Source organism: Culex pipiens, chromosome 3 (assembly GCF_016801865.2).
Source record: "Culex pipiens pallens isolate TS chromosome 3, TS_CPP_V2, whole genome shotgun sequence".
In the NCBI taxonomy this organism is placed as follows: domain Eukaryota; kingdom Metazoa; phylum Arthropoda; class Insecta; order Diptera; family Culicidae; genus Culex; species Culex pipiens.
In genome coordinates, this window is record NC_068939.1 from 72,074,775 (window position 1) to 72,087,032 (window position 12,258).

Consider the following 12,258-nt stretch of genomic DNA (forward strand, 5'->3'; position numbering starts at 1 on the left):
TGATAAATTTCTAGACTGAATTGTTTAATGTATAATCTTTGTAAAACAAAAATCAAAAGTCCGTTTTACCCCACCTGCCAATCCGCCTCTACGCAATCGATCGCTCGCTAATTCCCAGTGTCATCTTGGTTTCTTACGTGTTTTTCCTTCCCTTCTCAGCACAAGCGAAAACTTTTCTGCAAACGAGGTGGAAACAAACGAAAGTGTGGAGGAACTGGAACCACTGCGCAAGGATCGTGTCATCGCCAAGAGAGGTTAAAAACAGTTCAGGTTTTTTTGTTTTAATTTCTCATGAGAATTTTTTTTATTAAAGGTTTTTTGCGTGTGTTTTGTTTTCGCTTTTTTTCGCATATACTTTTTGTCGCATACAATAATTTATTATAAATACATCCTATCATTTCGCCATACGAGATAATAATACAATTTTTCCGTCTCCCATGTGAAAATGAATGCGTTTCGTAGTTTTTTAGCTTTTTTTTTTTTCTTGTAACTGTTTCAATTCTATACTGGCAGTGTTTCAAGTGTGTGTGTGTGTGTCTATTTGAAGAGAAAGCACATCGTCCATCTTTTTTTGTTGTTGTTATTTTCGTTTGTACTTGTTTTCTCTCTCTCGCTCTTTCCTTCCCTAATTACTACCTGATTAATTTTCGTCTGATTATTCCCTGGCTTGCTGTGATGGTTGTGTGATGTTGACTTTTGTTTTTTTGGTTTACTTCTGTTTTTGGTAAGGCAATGTAGTGTGCGACGTGTGCAGGACGTCTATTGGTGGATGGTCAACGCAAACATTTTCCCGGGGATTTTTCTTTTTTTTTTTTTGTTTTGTTGTGGACGAGCAATAAGTTATTCACGTAATAAAAATAAATATAAATCTTCTTTGGCTTTTTCCTAATAAAACAAGAAAATAATAATATAAAGACACATAAAAACAATTAGGATTGTGCTTAACAGAATCGATTCAGCGATAACAGTTTTGTTGGGGACGTTTTTACTGTTTGTTTGTTTTTATTTTTTTTTTTCTTCTGTTGGCTGTTTCATCTTGTGATTGCAATACATTTGACGAAAAAATAATAATAAATAAACACTTAGTTCTTTGTGATTAATGACTTGAATAAGTTGAGTGTATTTCTTGATTTTCTTTTTTTGCTATAGTTATTCTTTTTTTTTCGCGCTTCCAAAGGTCGGATTTACTCAGGTTAATTGAATAATAATAATAATAATCGTTATAATAATAGTGTTTTTCATAGAAATTTGACTAGAATTATTGTTTTCCTCCTTTAGCAGTGTAATGATGCAGTATTAATAGGATTGCTCGCTGCGCGTCAAACTTTCGACATTGTCGTTTTTGACATTTCTTTTCTTTTGACAGCTGCGCGCAGTGAGGTTAGGTGAGTTAGTGCACGCTCATCTAAAGTTACGCAGATTTCGTCAAAACTCACTAAACGATGTGTTTTGAGACAAAGTAATCAAAATCTGACATTTGCCTCAGAACTCAATTTTGAGTAAGTACTCAACGAAATTTGAGTAAATTTAGAAGAGGTTCTAAGTGTAAATGTACAAATTCGCGAATTCGCAGCGCAAAAATTCTCGAAAAATCGTGTCGTGGAGTTTTGGACTCAAATTGATTAAATTCCTATAAAAAAAAGTATTTTACATATTTACAAAGCACCCAACGTGTGTTTGTGTGGCTGCCTTTTACTGGACTTGAACGGGAGATCAACTCGGCTCTCTCTCTCCGATTTCACCTGATTTTTCAGAGTTCTTTTTTAATACGTTTGTTTTTATTTGCTAACTATATGATCATCGCTTGATTTTTTCAGGTGTTTCTTTAAATGTCATATACAGTCTTTGGTATATCTCGGGATCGAGGTGGAACGCGCTCGGGGTTTCGATTTTGGAGTGCGGCTGCTTCGTGGTGTAAAAATTGGATCGGATTGCTGTCAGTTCGATTTTACAATATTTTTACAAAATAGATTATTGAGAATTTTTATTTAACAAGATGGCGCTCAATCAAAATAACTCATTTCAAAGCTATTTTTATTAAAATTTTGTCAAAGTCTACTTGCGAGTCCAAAATTAACCAGAAATTAACAGACTTGAACCTACCCACAAAATGAGTAATAATTGAGCAAAATGACAGATTTCAATTAATTTTACTCAGAGTTCAATGAAAACTGAGTGAAATCAACCAAATTTGACATTTGCCTCACGAACTCATTTCTGTTTGTCTTGAATTTGATTATATATGAGTAAACAAGGATGACCGTGTAAATTGATGATTTCAACCGGATTTAGGTAAATTTTTCTCAAGTTTGGTTGAATTGCACAAACAAATGGGTAAAAACTTTACCCAAAACTGAGAAAACATGAAAAATCAATTACTCATTTTTGACAGGTTCGATTTTGACTTTTCTCTGTTGGAAAACAACTCTGTGATTTCAAATGACATTTGAAACGTCAGTTTGACAGCTCACTGCTGTGGACAAAGGTTAAGACAATTTGCGCCATCTGCTTGAATAAAAACTCCAAAAATCGGATGAAAATTTTTGATTTTTAATTGCATAGTACAAAATTTTGACTTTGTACCAGTAGTTCAAAGTTTGTACCGGAGGTACAATCACGGTTAATTCACTTTATTGAATTCACGGAATTACGTATCTCTCTGTTTTGGAGGGCAATAAATTCACTGGCAGCCCACTCTCCCGGTTCGATAGCCGAACTCGTACGTTCGCACTCGCTTTCTCCAGATTAGGTTAAATATGTAAACAAAAAAAAACGAAACGAAATAAGTCTATACACAAATCACAACTTTTCTCCTTCAATTCCTCGCGCGCCCCCTTCCCTTCAATGTTTGAATTTTATACTCAGAACTTCCGGCCGGCGTTCAGAACGCCCCCCTGAGATCCGGTGCTTCCGAGTTCTCCGTGAACGCGGCACCGCGTTTAAAATCCAAAATTGTTGAAAAGTCGCTGCTTCAGTACCTGTTCGCCCTCCTCCTCGAGCCGCTGCACGGTGACGGTGTTGAGCAGGTTGAACACCACCGCGAAGATGGTGCACGCCGCGTACACGCCCAGCGCCACCCACCAGAGCAGCTGTTCGTGCAGTTTTTGCTCGAAATTTTTCAACACCAACAGGCCGATCGTGAGGCCGGCGAGCGCCCCCGTCAGGTGGGCCACGTACGACACCGAGGGGGCGCCACTCTCCGGCTCGACGGCGTACCGCGAGTAGATCGCGAAGCCGACGTCGCAGGAAGCTGTTGAAGAGAGGAAACGAGCAAATTTTGAGGTTAGAATAAATTTTGGAAGGTGTGGAATGAGGGGGGACTTACCGAAAAGGAAGATCGCCAGCAACCGGATGATGCCGTACTGCATTTGGCGGTAGTTGAGCATGACGTTGGCGAGGTGGGCGGCCAGCAGGGCGTACACGCCGCCGCTAGCGCCAACGAGGTAGACTTCCGGGTCGAACACGCTGGTTCCTGGTAAAGAAAAGGGAGGAAAAGAGGTTAGTTTAAGCTTATTTTAAGCAAAACAGTCGAAATCTGCAGAATCTTGAACGAAAGGATCTCAAAAAAGGTTGACAAGCGATCGCGTTGCGACTTGGCGACTTTAAAAGAGTCGAAAAGATTAAAAACATTTCATGGAGTGAGTTTCCACCAATAAATCAATCATCTTGATCGAGCATTTCGGCAAACGTCAAACTTGCAATACAATGGCTATTATTTCAGTGTTATTTTCACTCAGATTTCGTCTGCCTTTAAACCTACTCAAAAATAAGTAAGTAAGGCGAATGTTAGATTTTTCTCCAAAGTCTAATATTTGTCATAATTTCTCATTTCTGAGTAGATTCGGGTTTGACGAAATCTGAGTAAAAATCACTGAAATCGATCAAAAACTGCTAGATTTTAATCGATCAAGTTTTTCATGGGGAAAGCGTTTGAAAAAGTGACAGCTCTTTTGTTTACATAATGAAAAATGCGACACGCTGACTTGGAAAGGATCATTTTCGAATAAAATTTGAACTTTTTGAGAAACCGCTTGCTTTTCAGTACGAAACGAACAATTTTGACACTTACCTAGCGATCCAGCGAGCACTCCGGCCAGATAGACGCAACCGATCCGAGTTGATCCGTGTACCATTTCCAATGGTAGCCCAACTAGGAGTTGCACGACTAGGTTGAAGCCGAGATGGAACCACCTGTTTTCAAGCAACAACAAAAAAAGAAAATTTTGAGGTTAGTTTCGCACTTTTCGGTGATCAAAACTGTCAAACTTACCCGGCATGTAGGACCATGTAGAACAGAAACCGCCAAACTTCGTGCCGCTTGTCCGGCCGGTAGATGAACATCGAGTCGATCGGAACCGGGCCGGCCGGATCCGCCTGGCCGGACGTCAGCGTGTGGTACGTGAAGAAACCCAACTGCAAATAAGAAGTAGAAAGACGGTTTGAGGTTAGGTTTTGTCGCGCGCACAAAAACAGCTGGAGAAGATCGATCTCTGGCGAGCGCGCGCCGTGGATTCCGACGACGGGCTGTCGCCCAAAGTGGATTCCTTCTTCCTGAGATCATTTCCCCTTCTGCGAAGAACGGAATGATCTGCATGCTCGCGCCGGAGTGATATAATAAAAATATAATAAAAAGGAAGGGGGTACATACCTCAACTAATGTAACTAATATCACAAATAATGGAGGCGGACAGCATGAATAATTGTCTGCATAATATTTTCGATCCCGCTCTTCGGGGAGCACTTCCATTGCAATTACGTGCACCATTCTGGAAAAGAGAGGAAGAAGAAGAAACACGAACATGAGCGATAAGTGAAAAAAGAAAACGTTTTATTTCGCTCGGTGCTCATACACACTTGGCAGCGCAAACAGACGTGAAACTGCGAACAATTCAAGCTCAATTTTGGGTTTTCCCGGTTAGCGTTAGCGATTTTGACAGTTCGACCCGGTAAGAAATTGCCAACCTTGATCGTTTTAAACTCAAATTAGAGCTCGCCCAAGCAAGCGTTAGCACTTTTGACAGTTCGACCCAGTGAGAAATCTAGCCCGACATCGAGCGTTTCACGTCCGCTTGTCTGCGCGTTCTACACACATGCTTTCGCCGCGCGGAAGAGATGTACAAATTAGCATTCAAAGCAGGGTTCTCGCGCTCTTACCTCTTGAATAATGGTGGATCTTCAAATATCAGATGAAAATCGTTCTCCGAACAAACTTCACGATCGCGATGATGTACTGCACACTTGAAGCTACGCGACCGTTTGCCACTCATCTGGAAAGGAGGAGGAGGAAGAAGAAATGGAATGACATTAGTGATTATGGTTCCAAGCTCTCAAGCGGTGGTGAAAAGTGGGGCCAACCCTGGGACCCAAAGCGGGGCACACAAGAAATCGTTTAACATAAAACTGCAATCAAGCGATGTAATATTTTTATTATTGCCATTATGGGAGAGCGAGCGCCGGGGTACAGAAAAACACTTTGGAGAAAGTATAAATTAAAATAATTAAAATATTAGCTATTGTATTCCGAAAAATCGAGCTCATCAAGGGAACCTCGGCGCTCATTTTCCCTAACCGCGCGCTGAAAACAATTGTGCGAGAAAAGCGCCGCTGCCGTAACAATCGAAAATTTCCGAGAAAACAGCGCGCATTTAGCTGCGACTCCGCGGTGGTAGCTCTTATTTTTTAAGAGCCCAGTGCGCGCCTCATATTAGATAATTATGGGCACTTGGGGCCCCGAAAACTACCCCCCAAAAAAAAGTGCGCGCGCCCAGATGCAGCAGTAAGTGAAATTGTGTGATTATTGTTTTGATGACGCTAGTTTCGCGCGCGCGAAGATCGGGGCGCCCAACAATCGGCTCATTAGCTCGGGCCCGAAAGTGGCCCGCTGACGTCACGCGTTACGAGGTTCACGAGGGGAAACAACTCGAATTTTGCTGTAAAATACTCACAGTGCAACGATTTTTGACAGTTTGACCCAGTGAGAAATTGTTTTAATTGGCCGGACACGAGCCCGACATCGAGCGTTGCACGCTCGACTATACGCTTTTAGTTGATTTTAGTTAGCGTTAAAATTAATTTAACTCAACAATACTATCAATGTATTGATTTTGACAGTTCGAGCCAATGAGAAATTTCAAAGTTTAGCCAGACACGAGCCCGACATCGAGCGTTTAACGCTTGACAACATGCTTAAAGCTGATTTAGTGAGCGTAATACCCACGAGGTGGTCACTCCGAATATATTGCATTTATGTCATATGTTGATCCGTATGTGCATCCATATTTACGTGCATGCACAATTTCTCTATGAATTTTATTTCAGTGTTTTTCTCAGCTCTCATCGATGACATCGCAAACGCGCGCACTGCTGTTTGTGTTCAAACAAATTAATTTCTGTTGAATCTTGACTCCGGTTACATTTTTTTGGGTAGCACGGAACGCTGGGTTGATCGGAACATCGGGACAGGAGACCTAGGAGCAGTTGGGACCGATTCTTTTGACCACTTCCTTTGCCCTACGACTGCTTGAACAAAAGTCATGGTGGAGTTCCGTTAGTCTCTTAACAGGTGTATTTCCGTTACGGTTTCTGGAACCATTTTCTACGACCTGTTGAAGTAAATCGCAACAGCTTACATAACGAGAGCCGTACGGGAAAACGAACTCCAGAGCAGCACGAATCGTCTTCATCAGAAACATTCAGCAACCATAGAGGAAGAGTTGGACCCTTTTGGGCAATTAATCTTGGTTATGGACAGTTCCAACTGCTCGGATTTTCGGTCACACTAATCGGGACACAACCCAAGCGGTTCCATCCCTGCGCAGACACGTAAAACGTTGCACATACTGATCAACCGAAATCTCCTCCTGACCGCCCAGGATTAGCAATTAGCAAAGTCTGAAGGCGCGTACGATTCCAATCACCTGCAACGTCCCCCAGATTAGCTTTCTATCCATCACAAGGCACTTGCAAGGCACCATGCAACGAGCAGATGGGCGATTCGGTGGTATTGTTCCGTCTGGGTTATGCCTGCTTTCTGGAATCTTCCGCCGACAACCTGACGGTTCCGGAAAAAAAACCTTAAGCAGTGGGAAGTGAGAGCCGCGATTTTTCACTAGTCGGAACACTCACTGTAGAACAGTCGATCTCAACTTTCCTCGTTCCATTCCCCCCTTGGCTTTTCAAAACTTTACTCCCCCACCCCCTTTTATTTTTAATTAATCTGTAATAATTCTCACATATCATTATTTGATTATTTTCAAAGTTTTAATGTCCTGGTTCATTTGACGCATCTTTTGGTCGATCAAATTCAGCATGTGCTACAGCTTCTCTCCATCTAGCACCCGCGGGATACAACCTGCTGCATACCAACGATGATAATACGTTGTGTAGCTTGACTGAACTGGTCTGTCGACAAGGCGGCGACCTCCAACGGTCTGTTACTTCCGGGGCCATCGCCGTTAAACTAACCCGCGGAAGAACTAAGAACTTCTTCCTTTCCACTACCGCTTTCGACGTCCGGCAGATTCCGAACAAGACCAGATAATTTTCCATGTAGTTGGCCAAATTAGCGCTGGATGAATTAACATTCGTCGTTGCATTTCTGGTTCTGAATGCTGAAAGTAATCAGAAAAAGCGTAAACATGGCAAAGTCCTGATTGGTTTTCACATCCTAACTTACCGCCCAATCAGTTCTATTGTTACAGTGCTGGTTCTGGCCGTTCTGGCAAAGTTACATTTTGAATGTTCAGCACAGGAGGACAGGAGGAATCGGAAACCTGGCCTAGCACAAAATTGTTTTTATTTGCCGAAATCCGCGTTTTCGTCCAACACAAAACAAATGCTAGACATGACATTTCTAGCTGATGTGTAGAAACGTCACATTCCACACTGATCAAAATTTCGTTTGAAATCCCGCGCATGCCGTGCATAATCGTGCATTGGATTAACCGATATTTACCATATTTACGGAAGTTGCTCCATATGCGCTACGGATAAACGATGTGCCCAACCCCGTGGTAATACCAATATTAGCTCAACGAAACTATCAATATATTGATTTTGACAGTTCGTCCCAATGAGAAATGCCAAGTCTTAACCCGACACGAGCCCGACATCGAGCGTTTCACGCTTGACAACGTAACCTCCCACAAGAAACCCGCTTTGACAGTTCTCCGTACGTCGCAGCATAATTACGGCGACGGTACACTCCGTAATTAGGGCGCTACGCGTCAAAAAATGCTTCGGGCCGCTCACGCAGTGGAAAGTAATGCACCCACCGCCGCCGGGAAAGAATGCGGTCCGCGTTCCGGTTGGGCTGACCGCGGTACCTTCTGCCGGGGGGTTAATTAAAATCTGCTCCTAAACTTGCGGCCGCGCGCCACTGAGAGGTTTAATTACGGACTCCGAACGGGCTTTATTAGTGCGGGAGAATAACTAGAACATTTATTTTGCCCGGTAATCTTCATAATTGATTACAGTATACAATAAACAATGGCGGGGATTAACGGAGGGAAGGTCGAGGCCATGTGGGGACGCAGCGGCGCGTTTCGGAGGCGAAATTGACGTTTTGATGCGTTTTAAAATCAAGATAAGCCCCCTACCGGCGGCAAAACAACAACAAAACGCGTTCTGCGCCGGTGACGGCGGAGCCGTCAAAAAAGGCCTTTTTGCTTTGAAGTAGCTCGCCTTTTTTTCGTCTAATAACCGGGCAATTATGACATCAAACGTTCTAGAGTGCGCGAGCGCGTCCAGGTGAAGCCTCGTCAACCACGCTGATGACGCCCGATTAAAGTGTCAAACAATGTGTACCGGAATGACACTTTAGTTTTGCCGGTTGACAGCTAGCAAACAATCGGTGTTTCGCCGAAAAAAACCGACTGACCAGCCCCTTGTCACCCTTGCGGGATTGTAACCGAAATTCAGCAGGCCGTGAAATTACTTCGGCGGCGGCCGGAGTAGCTATTGTTTTCACGATGAGTCGTGGAATCTGGCGCCGGTGGTTAATTACGCCGAAATTGGGCGCCCCAAGAACATCTTCCAATTCGTGACAGCGAGCTTCACACGCTCGCGCGGTTCTCACCGCCGTCAACCTGCCTAATTGTGCAACGAATTTATCGCGTTGAATAACTCATAACCGCTAAACAGCGAGTTGGGGCGCCCCTCGCGGTGCGCTGTCAAATTTGACGTTTGACGTTCCATCAACGTGATTGTTGTGACAGTTGTTCTAGGGGTCGTTCGCCAAATATTTGCATTCTGGCGGCCATTAAACTGACACCTCGACCCTTCGGGTCGTAACAGGTGTCGTCAACCAGCCAACCTTAATCTTGTGCGTGTCATCGCGCCCAGACCGCGCGCGTGTGTGGGACGACGACGAGTTCCTTGAACCTGTCTGTGCTTCGACTTTCGGTCGATTTTTAATCGCTTCAGCTGGTCGACCTGCTCGGCAAAAAAAAAAGCGAGGGGCCCTTCGGTTGTTGCGCTTTGCTGCGTCGCTCTCCACGCTCCAAATTGCAGCCAGTTCCCAGATGGTGAGCGCGCGGTGGCGGCCCCAGTGCAAAAAATATGTGCAAGTGCAGAATTCCCCCGGCGCGGTATTTAGCTGTTACCCTCGAGAAGGTTGTTTAATGGGCAAGAGGTGGCCCTGTCCTTTACTTCACGTATAGACGCCCGGGTATTAGGAAAAGCGCACAGAATTGTATACAAATTGCGAAATATTTATTATAATAAATAGCAACAAAACGTTCTACTTGGCTGGGCACATTCCAGAGCACATCTCGAGTCATTTTTTTCCCCTCTCAAACCTTTAGCAGTGGGGCCTATTGTTCCGCGGCTCCCCACGCTCGAAGTCGTCTTCTCAAGCGTCACAATGTGACGTCACACGGGAGAATCTCACGAATGCCTAGGAGAAATCAAGGTGATAAAATCTGGCTGTTTTCTCTGTTAAATAATTCATCGACCGTGTGTTTATACCCCGAGACCCGTCTTCCCCTTGGACTTGGCCTTTCGGGTCCAAGAAAAAGGTCGTAATAAAAAAAAAAGAAGCCAGAACACGGACACCGAGGAGGAAAATATAATTTAAATTCATGTTGTTCTTGTAATTTCAATGAATTTTATATGTGTTTCCGGTACGGCAGCTAATCGGGGTCTCGGGTAACGAGGGGTAAATTCCGAGAGCTGTGTATGTGTGTCGGCCAGGAAGCCCGGTCAAAGACAACCACAACAACAACAAAACAAGACGTTAGAGGAGGAGGTGAACAGTTCGATACCTATTAGGCGAACCCGGGGAGGCGCGCGCACAGGTCCACAAAAACACAGGTTACAACCGACGAAAAAAAAAAACACAACAAGCTGGAAACAATACGAAATAATAGCGTTCTCATCAATTAATTATATTATTTCTCGGTTAACTCCCAGCTCGACGTTCTCAGCCTCTGTTTTTTTCGATGTGATGAGAACGAAGGGAGTCGAAAAGAGGTCGGACTCTCCAGGCCTTAACCTCGTACAACATCATCATCATCGTTCTTTTATTGAAACAATTAGATCAAATCTTGCGGATGAGAAGCGAGCAGCGCCCTTACGGGAGTGGCCCAAACAACAAGCCAAGCAGGTCAGCGATGATAGCCCGCACACGCCTTCCCCGGTTTACACCTGCAGATTTGCACCGCCTTGCGCCCCAAAATCCACCGGGGCGTAATCTGCTGTCGGACTTAACCTCAAATTATAAGGCTGCGATGCGCCCGTTTGCACCTGCGCGCTCTCCCGCGAAGCTTTTCGAAATCGACGACGTAAACAAACCACCACCGACAACTGTCAAACCGATGCGTCACACTTGATAAGAGGAAAACTACCTGACGCCGCATCGCGGCGTTGAGATCACCGGATAAAGTGGACCTAATTCCGCCACTTCCCGGTTGAAATAAGCGGCTTGTTTACAATGATTTTGACGCGCTCGCGCGCGCGAGAGAATCCGATTTGAATACAATTAGAACACGGTTTCCGATTGCAATCTGACAGCTCGCGTAAAAACATAACCTCGAAACGGAAAATTTTCACACCTCAACACGGTTAATCTTATTAGGGGTCCGGTTTCGTCGGATTGCGCGAAGCGCGAGATCTCCACGATATTATTTATAATTACACCTCCGCGCGATCGCGCGGGAAAGTGCAATGTAAACATTACATAAACAGCCATTTCCTGTTCTACTTTTGCGCGATGGCCTCTGCGAGGCCGCCGCCAAAGCGGTATTTAGGCCCGCTCCCCGTAATCACTTCGGCCTAGTGAAATAGAAATCCGAAAATTAAATCTTGCCTGCGCGCGCTCGCGCGCCAAAAAACAACAGTACAATCATCAAGTTCTGCTTTTCTCCTCGGTGCACAGCGCAATAGGTCAGTCGGTGGAAATTAATATGCTAAACAGTTTAATAGTGGTTAAACAGCTCATCGCCGGTGCATAATTTCCCAACTCCCGCCCCCCGAAGGGGAGCGGCGGTCGATTTCGGTAACCCACTCTGGAAAAAAGCAGACACGAGGTTTATGGTTTTACCCAGCAAAGTGTTCCGATTTCAGAGTGGAGCGCCCCTCGATTTCGACACGAAACGTCAAGTAGGCCCTTTGCGCGCTGCAAGCGCGTGACAGTTAGCCCCTTTGGGAAAGTCAAACGCAGCTTCGCTGCGCAGCTGTCATTTTATTTGTTTTGAAGTCGCAAAAAGTGCTGTTGCAGGGTGGTAAGTGCAAAATCGTCAAAAGTACGCAAACCTGGAAAAGACTGTAAAACGCTCTTGTAAACACGGTGGTGACAAACGTCTCCTCTGTGACATCGGTTCCAGAGCAATGGCACGCACATTCTGGCGAACGCCGTGGTCACATGATGACCGCACGTGTCGACTTGCTGACCGACCTCTCGTCGTAACTCCGCAGCAATCAAATTACCTCTTTAACAACAAACGAGCTCGAGCTGGCGGAGTAGTTTCCAGTGAAATCGTTTTGATTTGATTACACCACGAATCCGACTTGGGGTGCGCTACCGCGCCGTGAGGCCAAGCATAAACAACTGAATTAACACGCTGGAACCCCGCAGCAGCATGTTCGCGCACGCATTCTTTAATGAATCTGGCTGGAGAGAGAGAAACCGAGCGAGTGGGTACAAAAAACGAAAGTCGTGTTCCGAAACCCCTTGTTTCGTCGTTGTTTAATCGATATCAGAGTTCGACCTTCCCCGCGGAGGAACCCGCGAGACGACGCCAACATGTCTGACGTGTGTCG

General features: G+C 44.7%; 1 protein-coding gene across 2 annotated transcripts in view; it reads right to left on the bottom strand.

The window, feature by feature from the left end:
- Positions 1-610: 610 nt before the first annotated feature.
- The window catches only part of LOC120426777 (protein rhomboid), a 154,039-nt gene continuing 142,391 nt past the window's right edge, over positions 611-12,258 (bottom strand). For both annotated transcript variants that reach the window (XM_039591550.2, XM_039591551.2), the window contains 6 exons: positions 5,155-5,267; positions 4,649-4,766; positions 4,271-4,413; positions 4,070-4,191; positions 3,326-3,472; positions 611-3,250 (listed from right to left, as the gene is read on the bottom strand). In XM_039591550.2, the coding sequence (XP_039447484.1) occupies positions 2,940-3,250; positions 3,326-3,472; positions 4,070-4,191; positions 4,271-4,413; positions 4,649-4,766; positions 5,155-5,267 (954 nt within the window). In that variant the 3' untranslated portion in view covers positions 611-2,939. The remainder of the gene's footprint in view (positions 3,251-3,325; positions 3,473-4,069; positions 4,192-4,270; positions 4,414-4,648; positions 4,767-5,154; positions 5,268-12,258) is intronic.